At 42.1% G+C, this 26943-nt stretch overlaps 1 protein-coding gene across 3 annotated transcripts in view; it reads right to left on the bottom strand.

The window, feature by feature from the left end:
- The window catches only part of PRKACB (protein kinase cAMP-activated catalytic subunit beta), a 68438-nt gene that overhangs the window by 8461 nt on the left and 33034 nt on the right, over positions 1-26943 (bottom strand). For 2 of the 3 annotated variants that reach the window (XM_054072565.1, XM_009556312.2), the window contains exons 2-8: positions 9873-9934; positions 8823-8951; positions 6047-6145; positions 5062-5144; positions 4414-4540; positions 1658-1753; positions 625-747 (exon numbers count right to left, since the gene is read on the bottom strand). In XM_054072565.1, the coding sequence (XP_053928540.1) occupies positions 625-747; positions 1658-1753; positions 4414-4540; positions 5062-5144; positions 6047-6145; positions 8823-8951; positions 9873-9934 (719 nt within the window). Of the gene's footprint in view, positions 1-624; positions 748-1657; positions 1754-4413; positions 4541-5061; positions 5145-6046; positions 6146-8822; positions 8952-9872; positions 9935-23766; positions 24092-26943 lie in introns of those variants that run through there. The other variant, XM_054072567.1, reaches the window with a different exon arrangement.

Below are 26943 nucleotides of genomic sequence, written 5' to 3'. Positions count from 1 at the left end.
CTATGATTCTTCACGATTCTATGATTCTAAGTGCATGAGGTAGATTAAATGAAAGACTTAAGCCTATAAAGGAAACATGTGGCTAGCTGAGAACTGAATGTTAGTGTCCAGAGTTCAGAGTCCAGTGCTACAACCACCCACCCATGGAGGTAGATGACCAACAGCACAAACGTCTAGCAAACTGGATACTACTGCAAAAAATGCCCAAGTTTTTTTAGTTTAGATAAATATTTCTTTAACAGATTATCTTCCTAAATTGATTTCCATATATTAGAGACACCTGAATGGTCTCAGTATTGCAGTCTTTCCAACAGCAATCACCTTTTTGTTTTCAATGAGGTGCTAGACAGGAATTAGTCTCATTGCAGTGCACCACAGGGTCTACCGGGGCACGTCCCTTGATTGGCCAAAGTGAAAAAGATTTGACTTTTGGATGAACTTTGACTTTTAATATTACTGTGACAATGGCTGCATTCAAATAGTAAACATTACAAAATTCTCCCATATTCCTTTCAGATTGCTCGCTGCCTTGGAGCCTGTGAATTCTGCATCCACTCCACACAAAATACAGGTTCTGCAAGACAAACAGCTGCAGTTGTGACAATCCACAGCGCCTTTGCTCACCTTGCCAGACACAATCTTCTCATAAATCTGGATGGGCTGATCTGCAAAGAACGGGGGATATCCAGCTGCCATTTCATAGATTAACACTCCTAGCGCCCACCAATCCACTGCCTTGTTGTAACCCTGGATAAAATGAGAAATACCATTGTTCGTGTCATTTCTAACAGAGATCCAGAGTTTCAACACAGCTCTATAGAACACAAAGAAAACAAATACATGATTGCTCGTTTAATACAGAACTTCCAGCCAAGTTCAACCACAAGCTCACAGATTCCAACAACAAGGTACCCAAAACCTAATACAGTGATGACAGTGAAACGCTGAGAAAAGTGAAACGTTTTACATACTCTCCTGTGCTTAATTTCAGTGTCATTATCCCAATGTGATAAGACTCCATGATCACTTGGAGCCCCTGATCCAGTGGGAGGTGTCCCTGCCCATGGCAGAGGTTGGGACCAGATGGGCTTTGAGGTCCCTTCCAACCCAAGCCCCATCCAACCTGGCCTGGAACCCCTCCAGGGATGGGGCAGCCACCACTGCTCTGGGCACCCTGGGCCAGGGCCTTCCCACCCTCACAGCAAAACATTTCTTCCTAAGATCTCATCTATAACTCCCCTCTAAACCTGAAATACTCTGCAATTAGTTATTTAGTGACAATTGATCCATCCAATAAGCGGTTCTTGTCACCTCTGGAGCTCCTGTTCCCCTCTGTTAACGCTTCAGCACGCTATCACTCAAATGTGCTGTTCTGAGCAGGATCCCAGTTAAATAACCCCATAACACATTCTATAAATCTTCTTTTCCCTAAAAGTTACACAGCAAGTTCTGCAGCATTATGTGACAAGCCCTGCTTTGGAGTGAGTTTTACTACACTAAATAAAAACATTTAGAACGCACCAATTGCATTTAGTGCAATTCAAAGACCTGAGAAATCAAGATTTGATTTTGAGGAAGATTGGCAGTTGCTTATTCCTCACAGTTTGATAGCCTCACAGCAAGTTTTAACCACATCTTGAATAACAAGACAAAGTACCTTGCTGAGAATGATTTCAGGCGCCAGGTATTCTGGAGTCCCACATAACGTCCAAGTTCTTCCTTTTACTCTTTTTGCAAAGCCGAAGTCCGTGACCTGTCATCAGAAGAAAAGAATTGCCTGTCAGTACATTTCTACAATGAAATCTCTAATTAAGTAGTTCTAAAATCGCTTTCCAGAATATTTCACACTGAGGAAACGTATCTCAGACCCCATGGTATCACATAGGCACATGTACCTTTAGTAGCCAGCTCTTCTGATACTTCTAATTCAGATAGTGAGAAAATTAATAAATACCAGAAAATAGCTATTTCCCTCTCACAAAAGCTTCTATTTATAACGTCAAAACTCAGCAGGAACTTTGGCTCACTGATCTCCCCCATGTACTGCAATCACATTAATGATTTCTCTTCTACTTCTCACAGCTGACTGTTTATACTGCTGAAAGTTTAAAGAACTGAATATGAACACAATATTTATCTTTTCCTTTAGTTAACAAATAAATGAATCACAAAATGGGTCAAGACATCCGCCAGGCTTGGAAATTTAGAAGTTTATTGCCTAACTGCATAAAGGTTATATGTAAAATTAGTGTGGGAATAAGACAACAGAAGAGGTCATCTGGTAACTTCTGATTCTGTCTATCTTTGAAAGCATCGGAATTGTTTATCTGAGGGCTGGGAAGTTACTGCAGCAACAACTGTGTTCACAAACGGGAAGTTCTCGGCCTTTACAAATTTTTCATTCCACTTGCCATGTTTTCTGCATTAAGTTTGCAGAGCTCTGTGTGCGATACCACCCTGGCTGGGATTTTTCCTGGACCATATACATGGAAGCCAGGGAGTTCCATGTGAAATTCTGGGACGGGTTTCAAGCTATCAAGTCTGTGGTTGTTCAGGGACCTGTTTCTTTTGCTTCCTCCCTCTTGGTATGATTTCAAGCCACTCCCCAAGCAGACACACTGTATCACAATTATAACCCTTGTTAATTATACAATACGTTGTGCTTTTCTGTTACACTAGCACAGTCCCACAAGCCAAACTCCAAACTAGGAAGGCAGTTTTGGCTTCATTTTTGGTAGGAACAGCAGCAATCACAGCTGCAATTGAGCAGAGGACGTTGAGGTGCTGACCTGCTCCAGTCAGCACAGAATCATTTTGGTGTTTGTGAACACACATCAGTTGGTTTAAGAAGAACACATTGCAGGCATGAGGCAAATGGTAATGGCTCTACAATTCGAAGAGAAAATGAACGGAGGCTCTAAACAAAATCCAGCTCAACCTGCAGTATCGATATATGAACTCAAACGTCCCTCTCCGTTCAGAAGCAGAAGTGACCCAACCTCACGTTATCATTTGCAGTTTCCTCGCTGCCACATGCAAACTGTTACATGTAGAGTCACCAACTGTGGAGCGAGCTGTTCACAGCTTCAGAGTAATGGTGCCCCCCGACCCCATTAACAGAACGTGCACTTCTTTTCTCCCTAGTTTGATTTCATTCTTCATGCAAAATTATTTTACAGTTATAAAAAATGTAAGATAGAAATCCTTTCCTCTTCTCTCAAACATTTTTATTATGTATTTTCCTGCTAGATTCTGTTCTGGAGTCCTCAGCAGAGCAAGGACATGGAGCTGTTGGAGCGAGTCCAGAGGAGGCCACACAGATGATCCGAGGGTTGGAGCACCTCCCATATGAGGACAAGCTGAGAGAGTTGGGGTTGTTCAGCCTGGAGAAGAGAAGGCTCTGGGAGTCCTTAGAGCAGCTTCCAGTGCTGAAAGGGGCTGTTGGAAAGCTGGGGAGGGGCTCTGGATCAGGGAGTGCAGGGAGAGTACAACGGGAACAGTTTTATGCTGAAAGAGGGGAGACTGAAATGAGATCTTAGGGAGAAATATTTTCCTGTGAGGCTGGGGAGGCCCTGGCCCAGGCTGCCCAGAGCAGTGGTGGCTGCCCCATCCCTGGAGGGGTTCCAGGCCAGGTTGGATGGGGCTCGGAGCCCCTGATCCAGTGGGAGGTGTCCCTGCCCATGGCAGGGGGTGGGACTGGATGGGCTTTGAGATCTCTTCCAACCCAAACCATTCCATGATTCTGCTATGGCAAAAGGTGAGACAACAAGGAAAGACAAGTTTCTGTAGCTCAAGGAGTACACAGCATTGCAGAGTGACTGGTGCTGCAAATCACCTTCCCATTCGCCATTTAGGTCAGAAACATATGAGCTAGGAGGAAGGAGAGAAGGTGAGAGGCTGTTGTAAAACCAAAGCCATGATTTGCAGCACTGCAATTCTGATCTCAACTCAGCTCATACTCCAGATGTGCTGAGAAGATGAGGACTGTCCAAGGGTGGGATTCATCTGACTGTAATTAAGTACTATTCTGTCAATGTTGACATCTAAGCTGGTTATGCTAAATTGTTTATACAGACAGTGCAGAGAAGCAGACGTTTTGGAGCACCTGTCACCTTGTTCTAGGGCAGATGTATAAAATGGGTCAGATGAACAGAGCCATGTAATCACCTCCTTCTCACCGCAGACCCCCAGGGAAATCTCGATAGCTCCATCTCGTATACTTGATTTTAGTCAGAGGGAGTGCAATCAGTGGTTTAACCATTTCTAAGCAGCAGGGCATTTTAGTGCTCCCCAAACACGTGCTTATACACCGACCACCTTCAGACCACTTATTCTAAACACATTTGATAGAATTACCTAACCCTACACTGTAAGACAAGACTCCACTCCCTAAATAGATGAAGAATATCATACCTGGATATATCCTTGCTGATCAATTAAAAGATTTTCAGGCTTTAGATCTCTGTAGATGAGGTCTAATGAATGGAGGTACTCAAATGTTAGCACTATCTGAGCTGCATAAAACCGTGCATGTGGTTCACTGTGAAGAATTAAAACAATATTAGGTACCTCAATGCTATGCTAGGATACCGAAAAAACCACGTACCCGCAGGGGATAGATAAATTAAGACTCTTTTAACTGGTTCTCTTAGTGCGTAACAAGAAAATAAAGCAAACAGCACACATTTTTTAACTGATAAATTAAATTTAGGGAATGAGTGTAAATCTTGTAGTTCAAATACACATGCAAATCAAGAGGAACGTATCCCACAGCACAGAGCTTGGACTTTAAATTTTACTTTTAGAGACTATCATCAATTTTGGTGACAATATGCATACGATTTCCAAGATTCTATCGTGCCTGCATTAACTCACTGAAAAATAAGAAACAATAATAAGTTTTTCATTGCCTGACTGACTCCAGCCCACTGAAAAAGGGATAAATTAAACACACTTACTCCTTCAGTATTTTTTCTTCAATAGTAACAAGGCTTATGAAACCCTCTTCCCAAAAGAGCAACAGAAGCCTTTTGAGAGGAATAATGTCACTAATACTCTTACCTGAACCTTCCGATTCTTCTTAGATGTGAAAACATTTCACCACCAGGAACATACTCCATTACCATGTATAAATTAGAATTGTCCTAAGGAAGGAAGTAAACACACACAAATCCATGTGAGGCAGGAATTCTTCAATACAGAATAATTAATAAAGAATGAAAAAGGAAAATTGCAGCCATCCAATGACCTTAATAAAGCAACATGGGTAGAAATTATCAAAAAAGTGTAGACGCATGAAAAAAGGAGCACCATATAACTCAAGAATGTACTTTAATTAGTGAGTTCCTGACATAAAATGGTCTCTAAGTGACCTGAAAGAAGAGAGGGGGGCGCCTACTGCAAGACAAGAACTTGTACTTCAGAATTGACACCCGAGGTATCCGCGTCCCCAAGAGCTACAGTCCCAAACCTCAAAACTGTAAAGATTAAGGTCTGTTTGTTTTAAATGGTATTAAAAAGCTAAAAAAAAAAGGAAATACATAGAGGACACCTATCGCACAATAAATTAGGAAAAAACTCAATTTCCCCGCAGACTGACTAGAACACACTGTCCTGAAATTAGCAGCTCATCTCAGAGTTCTTTCCTTCATGGTTAAAACTGTTACTAATTCCTGCCTCGGATACAAATCTTAAGCGAAAACTCTGCAAACAATTACAAATTTACCATTTAATATATTGGCACAGAAATACATCCATTGGTTTACCTCAAACACGGAATGATGCCCAAAAGCTCCCTGCTGTACAAAAGCCAGTTTCCCTCCAAACCAAAGGAAATCTGACTTTTATTTCATTTAATTTTTATTTATTTACTTGGCGCTATCTTTTCAATCACCATCAGGGTGTGTGCAAGTGTGCACACCAGAGCAAGAACTGTTCAAGACCTGGCGACAGCACCAAGACAAAAATACCTAAACGATTGTACTGTAAGAGTTAAAAGTTTTACTACTGAAGTTTTTAACCCTACTACTTTCAAAATAATGATTACCTTAAAAGAATACTCCAGTTTTACAAGGAAAGGAAAGTTCACTGCTTGTAATATTCTCTTCTCGTTCAATGTGTGTTCTATTTGCTTCAGTTTGACGACCTAGGAGAGACAAAACAATCTCCCAGTTAAGAATGACATTTCATTTAGTTGTTGATGATTTTTTCAGTGTTAAACAAATAGTTGAAAGCAAACTTTCGAGAAAATGAAAACCCTTACGGATTATTGGTACAGAGAAAGCAGTAAAACATCAAACAACGTTTTAAAGAGTAATAATGCTATACGGTTTGCAGATAATTCATAGAGTCATGGAATGGTTTGGGTTGGAAGGGACCTCAAAGCCCATCCAGTTCCAACACCCTGCCATGGGCAGGGACACTTCCCACTAGATCAGGTTGCTGAAAGCCTCTAATTCTCGAAACAGCATTTCTTTTAACACTCGGAGTATAAGAATGCTCAAGGAAACATCTCTGCATTTCCTTAAGAACTCCCTGTGTCTGCAATGGAGATGCTTCTGCAGCAAGATAACAGTTCAACAAAATCCATTTGATCTTTGGGCCTTGGCCAAGAAAGGCAGGAAACACAGTCAGACGTGTGAACAGGAGTAAATGGACTTAAGATAGTCTTCTCCTTATTAATGTGTAATCTGAGGAGAATACAAATTCAGATTTTCCATTCTTATATACAACTGTTACTTCTGCCAGACCTTCCCATGGGTTTTGCTCTTCTGCTTAGCAAACCTCGTAGCAAAAGTTTTTAAACAATTAAATGCTGCCTTCTTAGCATCTATTATAAGATTAACCTGCTACCAAGGCAGCCAGTGGCCTATTTCCGATCATTGTTTTCTCACTAATTAACAACTGGTTTTCTTGTGTTAAACTTCAACATTGCATAATCAATTATCCCTATTTTATTTAATTCCTGAAGCATAATTTAGCTGTATCTTATTTTGAGAATGGCAGGATTTGCAAGTAAAGTTACTTTTTGTTGTTGTTGTTGCATAGGAAACAAAGAGAAAAGGTACGAGAGTGATCAAAACGAGTCTGGTTTTACAGGTTTTGAAATAAAATTTAAATGCTGTAGATGACAGATAAGAGAGAGATTCAAAACAGAAGAGAAGGCTCCAGGGAGACCTTAGCGCAGCTTCCAGTGCTGAAAGGGGCTCCAGAAAAGCTGGGGAGGGGCTCTGGATCAGGGAGTGCAGGGATGGGGCGAGGGGGAACGGTTTTCAGCTGAAAGAGGAGAGATTGAGATGAGATCTTAGGAAGAAATGTTTTGCTGTGAGGGTGGGGAGGCCCTGGCCCAGGGTGCCCAGAGCAGTGGTGGCTGCCCCATCCCTGGAGGGGTTCCAGGCCAGGTTGGATGGGGCTTGGAGCCCCTGAGCCAGTGGGACGTGTCCCTGCCCATGGCAGGGGTGGAACTAGATAGGCTTTAAGGTCCCTTCCAACCCAAAGTATTCTATGATTCAATGTAAACCTGACTGAAACTGTGTTTAAATTTAACTTTTTAGATGCAAAGGCAGTACCTATAAAAGGCCACTACTATTCTGAGGCAAACGTGCAAAAGAAACCGCGAGTTAAAAACATTAAATGTCTTTTGAATCACAGATCTTCAGGGACCAAATACAAATTTTGCTCAAATCCGCTCATTCGTGAGAAGCGTCCCCCTTAACCTGAAGAAGCTACGGAACTGGCATTATCTTGGCCATCAAAGCAAGCGAGCCAAGGTTTTAGTTTGATCTTGCGAAGTGTTCAGCTGCAACGCAAGATAAGACCTCACCACCCTTTCTGCTGGTGAGACACCGGATGGTGATGGCAGCAATGCCACAGGCTGAAGCTGCTCTTTTAACACTTCACAATATCAAATGGAAGCCTCAGATATCGCAGCTTTGCTCCCAGCTCAGGGCATGGCCCCTGACAGCCTCCTGGGATCAAGCGATACCTGGTCAGGGCAGGTTCTCTGAAAGTGTGCTCGTGTAGGAGCTTTTGTTAACATTTTCTTTCCGAAACCAATTACATAATTCCTTTCATCATTTGCTGACTGTTCTCTTTGCCAGATTAATATTTCCTTAATATGATTTCTATTACATAGAAGTAAAGTTACATACAGTGCCTTACGAAGTCCGAAGAGCTCTTATGCCGAGGACCTTAAAAACTACTAATCTAAATAATGTACTTCTGAAAAACCTGTCAAAACTATTAAAAATATTGATAAATATCTTAAAAATAGAGAGAAATTACTGTTCTCTATGCAATTACTATAGGTACAACAGGATAATCACATAATTATGCATACAAAAAGTAATACAGCATGGGATCAAGAATGGGAAAGAAAGGATTTGTGCAAACAGTTTATTAAATTATGGGTCACAAATGAAAATTTTGAGAATTTCTGACCCAAGACTCTTCCAAAATGTTGAGCTACCCTGCAAGTGTGTTGATTTCGTTAATCTCCAGCAGCACGTTTTGCTTTTGCCACAGAATACATAGGCCCCCTTACAAAAACGAGCAAAGATATCAACTGATTACGTTTTATTAACAACTTGGATACTGCTCAAAGCCCCTTTCACCTGCCATTCATGCTATTGGCCCCTGTAAGAATCCTACACGATCTCAACAACTGAACCTGCTGGCTGAGAAAGAAACTGTTTGAAGGATCACCAGTATACAAGCACGATAAACAAAAGCACAGTAAGTGCAGCACAGTTCAGCGCCAGTCAGCGGATCTTTGTCTGCACCAAACTCTCCCATATCACAAAAACACGACAAAAGACACTCACCTTCTGTTTGTCCAGTATCTTCATAGCATAATACTGTTCTGTGGCTTTATGTTTCACCATCATAACTCTCCCAAATGATCCTGTCCCGAGGGTTTTTTGCCTCTCAAAATCATCTAGGCCAGCAGTATTCTACACAGACAAGGATATAATAATGTTATTTACAATCTATTACCCAAAGACAATTTTATCTGTATGAATGGAAGTCATTTATGAAAGAAAATGCAGTAAAATCATGTTTATCAACAACTATAACCGACTATAGTGTTGTAATAATTTCATGCCTGTCAGATTTTAGTAAGAGATTTTACATCCTACTCATTAAATCAGAAAGACTTAAGCAAATTGTATCAACACTTCTGCAATTTGTCCACATGTGCTCAGTAAGAAACGCTGAGCACTAAAAAGAACATGAATTTAACATGCAGATAAATAACCCCCTCCTATATCACTAGCAAAAGTATTTGAACCTGCAAACACCTCCAACTCTAGAGAGAGTTCTGTGTGAAAGCTGTCCAGAGAGCGCATGGCTGAGCGGTTTTTCCTCAGAAATTGATCACCACAACATTTCAAATGCTGCCTTAACAACAAAGACCCTTCCCCAAACCACTCAGTTCAACTTTTAAAACATTTCTCTCCTTAAGCTGCCCCCAAGCCCCATGCAGCAGACTTAATGCCCTTAATTCCCCTTAACACCACGGTGCAAATTATTACAGGGTAAATAACAGCTGTGCCAACACTTCATGTTATAAAAAGCCACCTAGAACGTGCCAAAAGATTTTTGAGTCTTGTCATGTTGATGGTGGACATCATTCTCAGTAAGAGAAAGCTGTTGTTCAGCATAAACATTTCATGAGCTCAGAGCTGGAGAACACTCGAGAGGCTTTGCCGATGAACTTCAATGACAAAATTGTTATTAACAATGGAAACTCCTTTAAAAACTGCATCAAACTTTTTTTTTTCTGTGCTGCTCGTTACAGCCTGATAACACACTGATAACATCATCCAAAGCATACAATAGAGAAAATAATTGAATATTTAAATGACTGATACCTGAGGGGGGCTCTCCCATTTTCTTAAAAAGTCTTCTTTGGCTTTGGCTAGGAACTCTTTCACTGAAAACATACAGAAAAAGAATATTTTAATTAACGACATTCCTCATGGATGCCATGGAGATGCTTCGTTAACAAAATACGTAAACTTTCTTAACTTTCTTCAGTTCGTATTTTCACCATGTATGAAAGCAAGCACCAATGCCTCTAACTTCTACAGTATCTCCAGGCGACCTCTAAGCTTTCTGGAGTAACTATGTCGTTCTACACAAATTAAACTACACCAGCTCTAATAACTCACAATACCATAGAGGCAAGCAGGCTTTAAGGTGATGTAAGATGTTTTTAAGTCAGCTGGGCAAAAAAAACCCACAAACACCTGACATTCATAAATAGCCATTCCACAAAGACAGACTTTTAATCTATTTTTATGAAATAAAAGCTATGTTTTCTTTCAACTGATTGAGCACAACGTCAATCTCGTTGCTTTTTTCCCCCCCATCACCTTTAGGTAAAGGCTGTTTGCAAGCTCAAGTACCAAATGGACAGCATTACTGCAAGCAAAGACAAAGCACAGGGCGACAACGACACTGCACATTAGGCGTGCCCACAGTCAGAGAATGTGTGGTTTTAATACTGATTTTCCATTGAAATGGAAGGAATTGAATGACAGCAAAATTCTGGATGACTATTTAAAATGTGCACCAACGTTTTTTTGTTCAGCACTTTCAGCTGCTCTGGTTTGAATATCAATTATCAGCCAGATCAATGCTGATCACTTAATGCACAGCCATAAACGAGAGCTGGTTCAGACACTGTTGGGGTTCTGGAAGAGTCACAGAATCGAGAAGAAAATATCAGACTGTTTTTGTGTTCTCTGAATCATTTCACGTAACATAACATTAGTATTGGTGGATTTTCTGCACTGTGACGTTCCCCCACGAGCAGTTTCTAAAAATACTTAGCCGTGTGCCAAAATTATTCTGGTCAATATCTAGAAATACGTGTTTTACCAACTGGATTTTACCTTCCGGTAGTCACAAAGAATTAAGATTTATAAAGGGTTATAAACAATTGTCTGATGAATGAGAAGGTTTTTGTACTTTTCAGAGAATACTGGTGTCTACACAGAGAACTTCTTAAAGTTCTCTTTTCACTCTTCAGCTACCAGAATAGTTACACCAGCAGGAAAAGCCGAGACAGCCCGGGAGAAGGCTTGGCCTGAATCTTTTTGCTTTAGTTTGCCCTCCCTCTCAAGTGAGCTGTGGGATCCGATACTCAAAGGGAGGTTTATGACTCTGATGAAGCAGCATCCACATAATGGAATTGCAGAACAATCATCCAAAGTTCTGGCTGACCTCAAGGTTTGAAAAGTATTTAAAGCATGATATCCACTTTATTTTAAGAGAAACAAGTAATACCAATGAGGAGGAACATATTTACTGCCTAAACTTATCGTTAAGTCGAGTAAAATAAACATAGTTTATATTAGAGGAACTATTTTAAATTGGCATTAAAAGTTACTGAGAGGTAAAAATATTTTAGTGGGTAACCAGTAAAATATTAGACATATTTATCTTGGGGGGGGGAATATTCCCATTGTGTTTAGATTATGGGGGTTACTCATGTAATGATTTTTAATGATCTCAATTTGAGAAAAGGCCGGGATTTCCTGTGGCATCAAATAATTTCTCAACACAAAAAAGGGTCCCTAACAATATCCAAATTCATGCCTGATGATCCTTCTTCCATTAGGAGAACAGAGATGACGTGATAAAGTGATAAAGTGATAACTACTGATAGCTTTTAAAACATCGATTTATGTCAAAGTAGCACAAACGTTACTTTCTCTTAATGAAAAGAAAAAAATCTAAGCTGATCATTAAGATCGCTAAAAAACTGAGCCTTCAAACTTGAGTCACAGCAGCTTAGAAATGACCGTTAACTCTAACACTACATGGCAAAACCAAACCATGAAGTCTCATTTTTATGTTATTACAGTATCTATGTCTTAAATATCCCTCACAGAATCATGGAATGAGTTGGCTTGGAAGGGACCTTAAAGCCCACCCAGTTCCAACCTCCTGCCATGGGCTAGGACACCTTCCACTGGATCAAGATGCTCAAAGCCTTGTTCATATAAATAAAATATTTTAAGTTTCCACATAATTTGCACTGAAATATAATTATTCAGTACTGATAAAAGCATACAATGACATTTACATGGAGTCATCTTCTGTTCTCCTTATGGAATAAAGAATGCTGTTTATGAGAAAAAATGCAATCCAGCTGGAAATATTCAAATTGTGGAAGCACGAGAAAAATCTCTCATTTCTAGAATACCAATAAGCCACAAGCTCTCTAACAAAACTGCTATCTTATTCTACTTGACTTCCATTCTCTTTTCTTGGAGAGCAGCACTGAGCGTGTGTTTTCAAAACAAAGCTACCGAATAGCGCTCGTTTATCTCAAAAATCACTACTTATGTATATTCTGTGGTGGTTTTTTATTAGCATTATATTTTCTTCCTAATAAGAAAATAGGTCAAATCGTGCCTGAGTCTCATTTTCAGAGGTCACCTGGGCTCCTACCCCACAATACAGTCCAGCAGGTGGCTTCAAAGTGAATTTAGGCAACTTAAGTGCATACACTTCAGCCGCTTCTGAAAGCAGGACTTTGAATTTGAAGTAGGACAGGTACTTTTGCAAATCATATCTCGATCTCAAAATGACAGCGCTTGCTACAGAAGAACACGTTCCATTTCTACTTTTCAAGCGCTGACTCAAAGTTTCCGCCAACTGGATAGTGGTCATTGGAATTATTGTGTTGGTGCAAATAAATAAGTTTATTAGATGACGGCTTAGAAGTTTTCCTCAAGTGCACATTTTTAGCCACTTTACATTGTTACGATGTGACACTTGTTTGCTTATTTTTAGCATTTAAACAGTTCCTAGCATCTGTGACTTTGGGCACTAATGAAGGAATGAGCATACCAAAAGTCTCTATAGGTTCCCCAAGGGTTTGCAGGAACATTCACCCACACAGATGAGATGATGAAGAGAGGAAAGAAAGAGAAGAAAAAAATAAATAGTTTTATGCATTTCCACAACAAACACAGAAAACACAAATACATTCCACCCTTCCCCTCCCCGCTCAAGAACGGACCCACTAATAAACCAGCCCTTTCCCACACAGACAGAGTGACTCATGCTAAATCACAGAATGTTGGAGCAAAGAAAAGAGGGAAAAAAAAACCCAAAGGCAGCTAAATTCAGTACGAAAAGAAGATGATGCATCACAGAAATGAGCACAGCTTACAAAACTACAGGAGATCCAAGTTGGCATCTTTAATAATTAATCTATTCTAAGACACGCACATCCAAGGAGCTGTTGCTAACAAAATTGTATCTATCTTCATCTGGATCACAATAAAACCTGTATCTGGGTGAGCTTCCCACCACTTAGCACTCAAAGACAGCATGTGTGAATTGCACAGCACGTGGTGGAGAGCACAGAACTGGCACTCCAGTCCTGTTCCCCAACAACAGGAACAGAACTCCTTGAGAAGTCTGAACTGCACAGTACGCAAACCGGAACGCAGATGGGAATCCTGTACCGTCACCATAAAGCGTGGCTTTTAATTACTTAAGACTCTAAAAAACAAAGAACACAGGAAAGAGATGTTGGTCTAGAGGTTCCCATAAGCACTTGAAGAGCAAGGAGTGCTCGTAGACGGCTGAGCAATGTCAAGATGAGGATACAGGGATGCAGCAAATGGATCCTATTCAGACTGGCTTCACTGGTACAGCAGAAACTGGAGTGAAGGAGGCTGAAACAAAAAGGGCTGATGCTCAAGGAAGGTGCTGGAAGGAGAGGGCAAAGCACAAATAACGGCACTGACACAGTGAGGGCCACGGAAACCATCAAAACAATTGGAAGCGTCAGGCAGGACACCAGCTGGAATTGGAGGGGGTGCACAAGCAGTCCAGAGGTCAGGTAAGCACAACCACACAGCATAAGCTTAGCTCTTCACAACCAGCACGAGCAATCATTGGCAGGAGAAGCAAGTTATGTGCAATGCAAATACCCCAGGGGCACAGTAGGAAATCGGGAAGATTCCTAGAAAGGCAGTAAGAAATGGAGCAATAGCCGAGGAGTCACAATTGAAGGAACTGAAGCAGTTTGATAACTTCTGCCTGCTTTGGTTCAAACCCTGGTCAGAAAATATGTTCCAGGTGCATATATAGTGAGAGAAGCCATCCCATCGGGTATCATGGGTGGCACAAGGTGGAGAGGTCTGGGAGGTGATAAGTCTGCTGGACGAGATTGCTGTGGACAGTGGAACTCGGGATCAAGAGGCTCCCGGGTAACACCGGCATAGGAGGAGGTATTTACAAAAACCAAACAAGTGAAACAACCCTACCACATAGAACCCCCAAACCCACCAAAAAGCAGATTTGTTATGTAACGGTACACTCACACTACAAGCAACATTTTTATGAACACCAGAAGGACAGGATGTTATCCAGAGGGACTTGGACAGGCTGGAGAAGTGGGGCTGTGTGAACCTCATGAGGTTCAACAAAGCCAAGTGCAAGGTCCTACATCTGGGTGAGGGGCAATCCCTGATTTCAATACAGGATGAGGGATGATGTGATGGAGAGCAGCCCTGCTGAGAAGGACTTGGGGTGCTGGGGAGGAGAAGCACCACATGCAGCCCAGAAACCAACTGTGTCCTGGGCTGCATTCAAAGCAGTGTGGCCAGCAGGGTGAGGGAGCGGATTCTGCCTCTCTATTCCTCTCTTGTGATACCTCACCTGGAATACTGTGTCCAGTTCTGGAATCCTTAACATAAGAAGGAGATGGAGCTGTTGAAATGGGTCCAGAGGAGGCTACAAAGATGATCCAAGGCCTGGAGCACATTCCCTATGAGGACTGGCTGAGAGAGTTGGGGTTGTTAAGTCCAGAGAAGAGAAGGCTCTGGGAAGATCTTATAGTGACCTCCCAGTACCTGAAGGGGGTACAGGAAAGCTGAGGAGGGGCTGTTCACAAAGGCTTGGAGTGACAGGATGAGGGGCAATGAGTATAAACTGGAGAGGGGCAGATTTAGATAAGACATAAGGAGGAATTTCTTCACCAAGAGAGTGGTGAGACACAGGCCCAGGGTGCCCAGAGCAGTGGTGGCTGCCCCATCCCCGGAGGGGTTCCAGGCCAGGTTGGATGGGCCTTGGAGCCCCTGATCCAGTGGGAGGTGTCCCTGCCCATGGCAGGGATGGAACTGGATGGGCTTTGAGGTCCCTTCCAACTCGAGCTATTCTTTGATTCTGTGATCTGGGGATGGAGCCATCCTGGAGAGTTACCATGGATTGCTCTGCCTCTCTCCCACCTCCCACGTGCGCTGGATTTGCTGTTCTCAATCCCATCTCTCACAAGAGCCAGCAAATTTCTTTTCTGGGGGGGGAGAGGGGGGGGAGTGGGTACAGGATTCATGGCAAGAAAGCAAGGACTAAAGTGATTACAACTAAACACCGGGCACCACTACAATCCCCCATCTGCTGCATTAAATGCCAATCTCTGCCTGGTATTTAAAACGCCCTTTATCAGAATACAATTCAATTTCTGTTCCAAAACTGTAATATAATCACTCAAAGTCTGGAATTAAATGGGCTATTCAGTTAAATTTCCAAGTTTCATTTAGTGGGAAAAAAATATTTATGAAGAGATTTGGGCAAATGTATGTGTGTATTTCCTTTTTATAACAATATTTATAGCCTTAAACATTATTGCGATGTACATACGTGCCTCAGTGAATCCTGTGATTATGGCACCATGTTTCAGAAGTGAGAAGGATACAATGCCATTTCTAAGTCCCACTCTTACCTATGGTCTTCAATATCTTTAAATTTGTCTTTTGATCAGTAGAAAAATATCACAAGGCTTACAGCGAGATACTTCTACCCTGGCATTTCTTGAAAATAAAACACTACATAGTGTTAACACACTCCAAGGAATTAGTGTGAGCAACAGTTAATGTTTTAATAGTTGAGAAACTCTTCAAAACACAAAAGGTATCTTTGAAATAGAGCAATAACAACAAGGGGGTTGGAACTGGATGATCTTCAAGGTCCCTTCCAACCCAAACCATTCTGTGATTCTATGAACAAAACACTTTCGTGTCTTTCAATATGAAAATGGTGGGGAAAAAAGTTCTGGTAGAGGGCAAGGGAATATCTTCCGACACTGTGGTGAGACACACACATGGGCTCTCTGGTGAGAAACCAACTAGCCAACATTGTCATCTTTCTGCTCTAAGAGATGCAAAGTCATCAAGGCTAGATTAGTAAGTCTTGCATCAATTTAATATCTAATTAATCTAATTTTTTACTTTGAGAGCAAGGTTTTGATCTTATATTTCTGTTTAATTATGTTCAAAACTGATGCTGCAGAGCAAACCAACTCACCCAGCTGCACTAGGAAAGGACCTTCAGTTTTAAAAACCCCAAACATGTGGAGCACTTCGGAAAGGGCTCGTTTGCTGGAATACAAAACCTAAAAACTCTTAGAAAATGAAGAATCGAGTAAGAATTATTAACTGCTTCCAAGTTTGCTATTAAAAATTCTATTAATTAATCTAACTGCACACTGTATTCACCTCTGTTGAACCCTGGAAGGTCTGGTAAGAGAAGGGCATGGAAAAAAACACGGAGAAAAAGGGAGAGGAACGGAATAAACAGTAAATTAAAAGTAATTACAGCTGCAGTGCCTAAAGGCCAGAAGAGACCCCAAGGATCTGATTTTGGGGACAGTACATTCAGGAATTAATTTACAACATAAAATACAAATTGGACTTTGAGGTCCCTTCAAACCCAAACCATTCTATGACTCTATAAACTCAAAGAACTCAAAAGCTCAAGTCATTTAAAATGTGAATCGCTGACATTTTATTTAAAGAAACCCAAGCATATAGTGAAAATCAGTAAATTCATTCAGTCACAATCAAGTCTTGTACTCACTCTACTCAGCCGTTGTACACACCTATATACCCCAATTCAAGCATTTTCCACAAAAAAAAATTAGCTAAAACTTCTGCTTTCTTCATCTAAAAGAGAATCCAGACCAAATGCTCAGAGTTTATAAATTAGTATACTTAATTAAAAAGTGACTCCTTCAAGACATAAGACAAATGCTACATTTTCCAGTTACATCTCTCCGTCAAACCCCTGAAACAGCCAAGCAAAACCTATGAACCCGCTGGAATTTATAATTCAAATACTAAATTACTGATCAGATGCAAGACTTCCTCAGTGCAGACAAGCAGAAAAGCTTCATCTGAACACCCAAGTACGGGCTGTGACCTAAAGTGTCTTGTAGATCCCTAGTGGGTGAGAGCTGCTCCATTCCTTGGGGTCTTTTGGTCCTTCAGAGTGGCACCTTTCTCTCTTATCCCAGCTTTCCTTGCAAATTAAAGCATTTTAGCAGCCTTTGGCTGAGTGATGAGAGTTGATGTTTTGTTCCATTCTCTAAAATGACCAGTTAGAACTGAAATATGTTAAAATTAAGCTTTGACCTAGGGAAAGAAGCGTCTCTCATACCTTCTTCCTGCCCGGGAAGTGTTCATCCCAGACTGCAGGAGAAGACACGTTGGTAAATCTGCTTCCTCTCTTGCAACAATCCACATGCTTTGAGGCTCAGAAGTCCAAGAAACAGCAGTTTGGTTTGTTAGGCTGCAGCTCAGTGTTCAGGGCGGGCTCGTATAAACACAACAAACCCCAGCCTTCCCCTTCCACAGCCACCACCTCTCTCACGACCTTCCTTGAAAGAGCAAAAGCATCCTTGTGGTTCACTGCCAAGCCAGGTCAGGGAATTCAGCTGGATTAAAAAGTAAGGGACAGAAGCGAGGAGAGGACAAGGAAAGCCCATTTTAATCCAAAGCAGCTCCCAGTTCTTTTCAATACACGAATGCTCCTCCTGGGGTGAGGATGAAAATGGGCAAATATGTGCGGCAGATAGAATTGTTCTTTTCCCAAAGGAATGTCAGCTTGTGCTAGCGTAACGTGACCATGGTAGCACAGCACCAGGCTACTGAAAAGGCTTCTGAGCAATAATTCTAATTTTAAGTTATTAATCTTCTATTATTCTATTAGATAATTTAATTCTATTAAATCAAAATTTTAAATTAATACTTACAAGTTCAATACAATTACTTCCAAACACAGTACTTGACACTCCCTCCGTATAAAATTAGTTCATACATGAAAGATAACGTGAAGAAGTGTTAACACATAAAATCCTCAATTATCATACCCCGATGTACTTTGCGAGCAATTAGGAATTAAGCTTCATCTGTGCGGTACCTCCCTCTGTAGTTACAGCTCAACTTAATCCAGCAAGTAACCTAAAATGTTGCAACTCTCGCAGGATCTATAGGGTAAAAGATCCCTTTCCTGTGTGAAATGTGTTACTTCACACAGAAAACTGAAAACTGCAAAAATTGTGAAAATTCAAGGACTTTGGTTTCCGCAGTGCATGCATTTCCATGGTTACCATGGGGGAAAAAAAAAAGAATACATTTTAAGAATGAGTTCCAAGAACAAAATTTTCTAGGGCGCTGGCATAAAATATCTTGTAAATGTATCATATCATTGAGGTTGGAAAAGACCTCTGAGCTCATCCAGTCCAACCCTCAGAGCCCAGCCCCACCGTGCCTACCAAACCATCTCCCCAGGTGTCACCTCTACAAGCCTTTTGAACCCTTCCAGGGAAGGAGCTCCACCACTGCCCTGGGCAGCCTCTGCCAGGGCTTAACCACTCTTTCAATAAAGACAGTTTCCTTAATCTCCAGTCTAAACCTCCCCTGGAGCAACCTGAGGCCATTTCCTCTTGTGCCCTAGTCACTTGTTACTTGGGAGAAGAGACCAGCACCAACCTCACCACAACCTCCTTTTAGGAGCTGCAGAGAGCAACAAGGTCTCCCCTCAGCCTCCTCTTCTCCAGACCTAACACCCCCAGGTCCCTCAGCCTCTCCCAGAACCCCTGTTCTCCAGCCCCTTCCCCAGCTCTGTTCCCTTCTCTGGACGCCCTCCAGCCCCTCAATGTCCTTCTTGGAGTGAGGGGCCCAAAACTGAACTCGGGATTCGAGGTGCAGCCTCACCAGCACCAAGCACAGACAATCCCTTCCCTGCTCCTGCTGGCCACACCACTGCCGATCCAAGCCAGGACATTGTTGGCCTAGATTCCTGGCCACCGGGGCCACTGCTGGCTCGTGTTCCGCTGCTGCGGACCAGCACATTCTTGAGTAAAGGTTATTGGGGAATTCTATTAGTTAAATATAAACAAACAAAACAATCAGATTTACTTCTTACAGTGAAAACCACACACCAAGCAAAACGTTTCTTTAAGGTGTCTACCGCAGTTTTCCTCCCTCTACACCGTAAGATACTGGGTACCCAAGTTTTACTGAACTTATTTCTTCTTTATACTGCAAAGTCAACAACTGCAGGGGCTGCTCACTGTGTGAATGCATTTTACAGCCTACACAAAAAGGGCAGCTCTGGTGCTGGTTTTTTCTTTTTTTTTTTTTTTTTTTTTCTCAAGTGTTTCATGCAAGTCATCAAAATACAGGTCATCCAGAGAATCATGGAATGGTTTAGGTTGGAAGGGACCTCAAAGCCCATCCAGTTCCACCCCCTGCCACAGGCAGGGACACCTCCCACTGGATCAGGGGCTCCAAGCCCCATCCAACCTGGCCTGGAACCCCTCCAGGGATGGGGCAGCCACCACTGCTCTGGGCAGCCTGGGCCAGGGCCTCCCCACCCTCATTGCGAAGAATTTCTTCCCAATGTCTAATCTAAATCTTCTCCTCTCCAATTTAAAGCCATTCCTCCTCAGCCTACCACTCCATACCCTTGTAAAAAGTCCCTCCTCAGCTTTCTTCTAGGGCCGATTCATGGATGAAGAAGTGGTGGCTGCCCCACCCCTGAAGTGTTCCAGGCCAGGTTGGATGGGGCTGTGAGCGGCCTGGGTCAGTGGGAGGTGTCCTTGGCCATGGCAGGGGGTGGAACGGGATGGGCTCTAAGGTCCCTTCCAACCCAAACCATTCCAAGATTCTATGTCTAATTTCCCTTCCCAGAAGGCTTTGTCCCAGCCGTCTCATTAACAAGACCACACCAATTCTCATACACACGCCCATCTTCACAGGCTAACTCAGCAAAATAGCTCTTCATCTCCTGCAAGATCTGAGGTTCTGACACGCCGCTCCACTGACAGCTCCTGCAGAACACACTTTCGGTATTTACAGGAAAAGGCTGCCTGCAGTAACCAGCCAAGCAGGAGAAGTTCATTTATAACCTTAAATAGCACAGAGCCTGACTTCCTGCATAAGGAAGTCTTATGTAAATAAACACATTTCACAATTCAACACTTCTAGCGAACAAGATTTTGTTTGCCTTGTGATTAGGGCAGGCAGAAAGTAGGTAAGAGTGTTTACCATCCATTCTGATAAAGAATGGGCCTGTAGAGTGAGGCTGATTCAAGTCGGCGCATATTTGGATAACGGGCAGGCAGAAAAACTTGCACAGAATTGAGCTGCAAACCCTGCAATAAGATTTAAATGAAAAAACCTAAGCCACATGAATTCTTAATAGGCCGGAGTATCTGTCAGCAACTGGAAAGGATAAAGGAAAATGCCAAAACCATTATGTTAGTTACAAAACTGCCTGTAAGACCCTCAATTATTAAAGCTGGGAAGCTCCTGGTGTGAACTTTGGGCTGCAGTAACAGCTCTGAGAGGAACCAGCAGCAAGTAAGTACATAAACCATCTGAGATGTAAACTGAAAACCAAGAGACGAAACTTTCTTGCAACAAAACATACATAAGGTATGTAACAACACGGACTGGAGTAAGACATGGTTTGAGAGATGCAAGATCACAATACACCAAACACTGTGAATGAAGGGACCCCTTCCCTTTGAAAGGAACCTCAATTTTATTACCCTGATTTTTCACTCTCATCCCAAAATCGAGCGCCCTCAGGGACTGCTCACGGTATGGATGTGTTTTAAGAACTGTATCAACACAGCAGCTCTTGTGTTGCCTTTTTTTCCTTCAAATAATTCAAAGAAGAATCAAAACAAAACACAAATCCAGGTGAACATCTCAGAAACCCTTCCAGTCCACTGTCAGAAGGTACTGGGTAACACTGGGGGGGTTCCAAAAGGAAGGAACCCCGAGTGCCACGAGACTCATATAGGAAGAAGTATAATTGTGGCACCTGGAAACTCCATGGCACCCTTCCATTTTCTATAGACTTTTCAGCAGTGGGAATAATTAATTGCTACTTTTTGTCCCTTGCCCTTAACAGATGTTCCCAATGCACATAACTAAGAGATTGACATCACCTCTCTTCACGTTCCGCCTTGAAACGCTCCTCACACACAGCTGGACATTCACTCAGCACTCTATTAGCCTCTTTCCTCACATTGCTCCATCTGTCTCCACATTTGGTAACTACAATCTTACAAATGGAAATGTACCGCAATTACCTCTCTTTGTGGTATCTGAAAGCACGAGCCCTATCGTACAGTTGGTGACACTTGGGAGTGTTCAGCCTATTCTTCTGTCACACAGAAGATCAGGCAGAGCAGAACCTTTCAGAACTGGGTGCTGAGGCTATTCAAGTTACTTGTATTCCCCACGGTTTCATCTGTTCAAGAATATTCTGCCATTCAAAACACAAACCTTAAACCAAACAAATAGAAAAAGCCTTTTTCCTTCTTTCAACTCCTTCCGGGGGAAAAAACCCCAACCACACAGAATCATAGAATGAGTTGGATTGGAAGGGCCATTAAAGCCCATCCAGTCCCACCCCCTGCCATGAGCATGGACACCTTCCACTGGACTGGATCAGGGGCTCCAAGCCCCATCCAACCTGGCCTGGAACCCCTCCAGGGATGGGGCAGCCACCGCTGGCAACCTGGGCCAGGGCCTCCCCACCTTCCCTGTAAAACACTTCTTCCCAAGATCTCAACTGAATCTTCTCTCTTTCAGCTTCAAACCATTCCCCCTCGTCTTATCCCTGCACTCCTCGATCAAGAGCCCCTCCCCAGCTTTCCTGGAGCACCTTTCAGTCCTGGAATGCTGCTATAATGTCTCCCTGGCAAAGAAAAATATAAATACATAGATTAATATACATAATAACTGGAATACATATATATTTATGAATAGATAGATACATATACATATAGATAAAACTAGAGCTCTCCTGACAAAAGGGAATAGTAAGCCAATTGTACTTGCAACTGAGGAAAATATATCACTTTTTCATCAAGGTTTCACTCGCATCTTGGCAGTCTTCCACAAGGAGAGTACCTTATTTTACACTCTGCCAGAGTGTAAGGTAGCAGTGCTGCAGCGAGGACAGGCACAAAGGTGCATTGGAAAGCAGAAACGGTTTATATGGGGAAACAGTGAAGACTTAGAGTGAATGGGTTTACAGTGAAGACATAACCTAAACCTGGCTTGATGGAGCCGGAGACGGTCGCCTTTCCTTAGTCAAAATTAGACTTCTGATTACAGAACCTTGTGACTGGGAAATGACTCTTGGTAAAAGTTGCAGCTATTTATCTCTATTTTTAACGGAACCAGGAGCCTGGATGTCCAGATGAATGAAACTTATGGATGCCAAGTGCAGAACAAAGCCCAAAGGCGAAGAAAACAAAACCACCACCCCAAAACACCCAGAACCAACCAACCAAACATTATAATACACCTGTAACCTAGCTTAGAAGACATTTATTCCCTTAAAACGAAAGGACACCGAGGCAATGGCAGCCACGGCGCTGGTTCCAGGGAAGCTGACCTCAACACGCTGGTAGGAGCCAGGTACGGAGGAGCTGATCTGAAAGCAGACAGTGGGGTGGCTCCTCCCACTCTGTATCTCACGCCACGTACAAAAGTGAAACCTTGCTAAAAATGGTCCTTCGAAATTGCAGGATAAAGCAAAACCACACACAGAGACACACAGAGCCCAGATACGTGATTAACTGGGTTTTTTCTTTTCAAGCAATCTCTAAGCCTCTTAAGTAGTTTTCCACAGCTTCCGACTATCTACTTGAAACAAAAAGGCATCATTTTAGAAACCAATATATTTAGGCTTCATGCAAACAATTTTCCAAGGAAATCTGTTTCTAAGGAAATAAATGCCCAGGGTTTGTATAATTAGACACAACTTCCAATAACATTCCAAGGAAGAATAAAGCACTTAATAATTCCATTAAAATCAAAGTACATTATAATAAGCAGTCACAGTGCTTGCAGAAAGCAAATACCTGCCTGATGTAATCGATCTTGTAAACTTAATATCTCATTTCAAATGAGATTCCCCTCCTTCCATAAATGACCTCAACTACTCTGCTCTCCCATCATTTAGGAAGAATAAAAACCACAGAAGGATAAGCCGGTTTGGGTGAAAAACAACAAAAGCCAGTACAGATTTTTTTAGGTGATGATTAAAATAATTTCAAAAGGCCTCTCTGGTTTTATAAATTCAGCTAAAATAATTTATTATGAGTGGCACAGAATATTAAGTGAACTGAGAGAATTCAATCATATATTTTTCCAAAGCTGATCCTGTGCCCTATTTAATGATGTGAAATGATTATTTTTAAATGAAAGCTTCAAAATAAAATTTCAAACACCAAATACCAATTATGTAAAGCAAAAGGTTTGATAAAATTGCAAATCTTTAAGAGCAGTGATGTTTCAGAGAAGCCCAGGAGCCCATTACAAAAACAAAGGGCTCTGTAGCCAATGCAGCTATGCAGACAAGAAAGGGAAACCTTCCGACTGTGAAGATAGAACAAAAAAAGCGGTGTCAGAGGTAATAGAAAAGACTTACCGTTCATGCTGAAAAGCCAATTTGCAGAAACATATTGCTCCTAATATTAATCCAACAGTGGAAGAAGTCTGTTAATCTCTACAAAATCAGTGCTTCAATCTCTAAACACACTTATAGACGGAGTGGAAATAGAGCACACAGAATCCAGAGCTGCTCTTCCTCACACGCTCCTTGCGATGCAAAAAACCATGAAGCACAAGATACCAATAGTAAACCGAAAAATCAATATTCAGGACACAGCTACTCGGTTTTGCTCATTAACTACTTCTGTTCTGACCAGTGCTACCTATTCATGCCTAAAGCAACTCAAAATGGCAGGGGGAGAAAAGCATGCAAACACCAGGAGGTTTTAAGATGTTCTCAATTATATCAAGCACTGGCTGTTTCCATGGCAACCTTAGACCAGAATTATCTGTTGACTTATACCCAACTAGTAGTTATTCTAAGGCTTTAACCAATTCACACAATATGCTCTGTACATTATTTCCTATTTCACACGTATTTTTCTCTATACATCTGTGTATCTAGTGATTATTCAGCTAATTCTCTTTACAACACTCAAAGAATCGTCAAATGGTTTGGGTTGGAAGGGACCTCAAAGCCCATCCAGTTCCACCCCTGCCATGGGCAGGGACACCTCCCACTGGATCAGGGGCTCTGAGTCCCATCCAACCTGGCCTTGAACACCTCCAGGGTTGGGGCAGCCACCACTGCTCTGGGCGACCAACCAGACACTGTTCTAGTGTCTCACCACCCTCACCATGAATAATTCCTTCATTATGTCTAATGTAAATCTTCCCCCTTCCAATTTAAAGCCATTTGCCCTCGTCATATCTCTCCAGGCCCTCATAAAGCCCCTCCTCAGCTTTCCTGGAGCCCCTTTCAGCACTGGAAACTGCTCTAAGGTCTCTCCGCAGCCTTCTCTTCTCCAGGCTGAACAACACCAACTCTCTCAACCTGTGCACGGTATCTGAATGTATATTAATGCTATTTTGAATCAGTCAGTGACGAAATAATATTCCTTTTAGTATCCATCACCCATCCATTTGCAATACAGAGAGCATGAAGATGACAGAAAGGTGCAATAGTGGCGATTCTTCTGACTATTTGAGCTGTTAATGTGTTCTTTCATTATGCAGATTTCTAAAATGTCAGTTCCAGAACAGAGGATCCACACAGATTTCCTGTCTCTACATTCAAAACCAAGCAGCCTCATTCTCCTTTCCTTCCCCATTTCAATCTAAGAGCAAAACACAACTATGAAAACGAAACACAAATCGAAATCTAGGTTCCATGTAGTTGCAAGTGGTCGCAGTTGAAACATACACGTAAGCTCAGAATGGAATGCATTGGTCTGATGATACCATCCCTCCTTCCTTTTGTCCTTCGGCTGTGCCACACAACTGACTCAGTTACCCCAGTTCAGGCTCTACAACCCCATGTGCGCTCAGTCTGCCTTTCAGAACACCTTCCAAGGCCTGCGGTGCCCTCATTTGCTCTGCTGGGTTCTGCGCATTCTACAAAACACACTCGTCTCGTGCATCAATCAAGAATCCAAGGCATGGTAGAAACCAAACTGCATGTTTTACACATCCAACTAACAAAGGAAAGCGGTAAAATTTCAAAACTGACTACTGAACACCCCCCCAGGGCCACAGGCCACCTGGCAAATGACTCCAACTCACAACGCCAGATGGTGGACAATGCAAAGTCCATCATCCAACAAGTGGCAGCTCCTTCCCCTTCAGCAAACCCACGGCTTCGGCAGCAATTGCTGGTAAAAGGACACAAACACAAACAGGCCTGTTAAAGTATTTCAGAAGGCATAAATACATTGAATTTCTTTTTAATGGATTCTACTCCAAACCTAAACCAACAAAAAAATCCAAGAAGTCACTATCAAAAGTTTTTTCAAGAATTAAAGAGTGCTTTTGCCTTGGACTTCCAAACTAATTCCTGCTGTCCACTCTGGAGCTTCACCTAGAACTTGACATTACGTTTCATCAGTTGCAAAACAGTTGAGAATATTCAAATATCCTTACAAGACAAAGGCCAGTCTGTTTCTAAACCACTGCTGATTAATTATAAATAAACTCGCTGCGGAGTTCATCCATGACCCAAATTCAGTAACAATTGCAGAGAAGGGCAAGGAAGCTGCTGAAGGGACTGGAGAACAAGCCTTATGAGGTACAGCTGAGGAACTGGGATCCTTTAGCCTGAAGAAAAGGAGGCTGGGGGAGACCCCATCGCTTTCTACAGCTCTCTGAAAGGACATTGTAGAGAGGTGGGTATTGGTCTCTTCTCCCAAGTGACAGGCGATAGGATGAGAGGAAATGGCCTCAATGCCACCACGGCAGGTTCAGATTAGGCATAAGGAAAAACTTGTTCACCAAAAGGGTTCTCAGACACTGGAACAGCTGCCCAGGGAAGTGGTGGAGTCCCCAAACCTGGAGGTGTTTTAAGACAGGTAGACGAGGTGGTTGGGGATATGGTTTAGTAGTGGACAGGTACAGTTGGACTCGATCTCAAAAATCTCTTCCAACCAAGTGATTCTATGACTCTATGTAATTATATGACATTGAACTCGCAGGTAAAAAAACAAACAAAACCCCTAATAACCAAAAAAAAACATTTTCGCTTTCATTTTAACAAAGAATTTTCCTAGATTATGCATTTTCTAAAGATCTAGTTAGGACTCACGAGAGACAGAAACAGTCCCTCCGCTGTTCTCCTGATCTTCTCCATCACTCCTTTGGCTACAGGAGTAGTGAAATGAGACTCCTAAAATGAAGACTCAGTCCATGTGTACCTACAGTAGTTTTATTTATTATTCTTTAAAAGTAATCTACAAATTGAGAGTAAAGGTTCAGGATAAAGATTCAGAATTTCACCAAAGCTATGTAATCAGCGACCAGCTCGGTAACTCTTCCTCTGAAGAATCGCATGCAACCACTGTGCTTAATTATGACTTAAAATAGCATTCGCGGAACAGCCATTTTCACTGTGTTTATCACCAAGAGACACGACAGTCCATTTCCTCATCGAGTGTGTCAGGCAAGGAAACCTGCCTTAAATAGAGGGGGGGAAAACAGCAGCGACTTGTACACAAATAAGTCACAACTCCCAAGGGTCAGCAGGTCAATATTGTTTTTTTTTCTTTGTGTTATATAAAGAAAA

Source organism: Cuculus canorus, chromosome 8 (assembly GCF_017976375.1).
Source record: "Cuculus canorus isolate bCucCan1 chromosome 8, bCucCan1.pri, whole genome shotgun sequence".
NCBI classification, from domain to species: Eukaryota; Metazoa; Chordata; class Aves; order Cuculiformes; family Cuculidae; genus Cuculus; species Cuculus canorus.
This window is presented reverse-complemented; position numbering and strand designations above follow the sequence as displayed.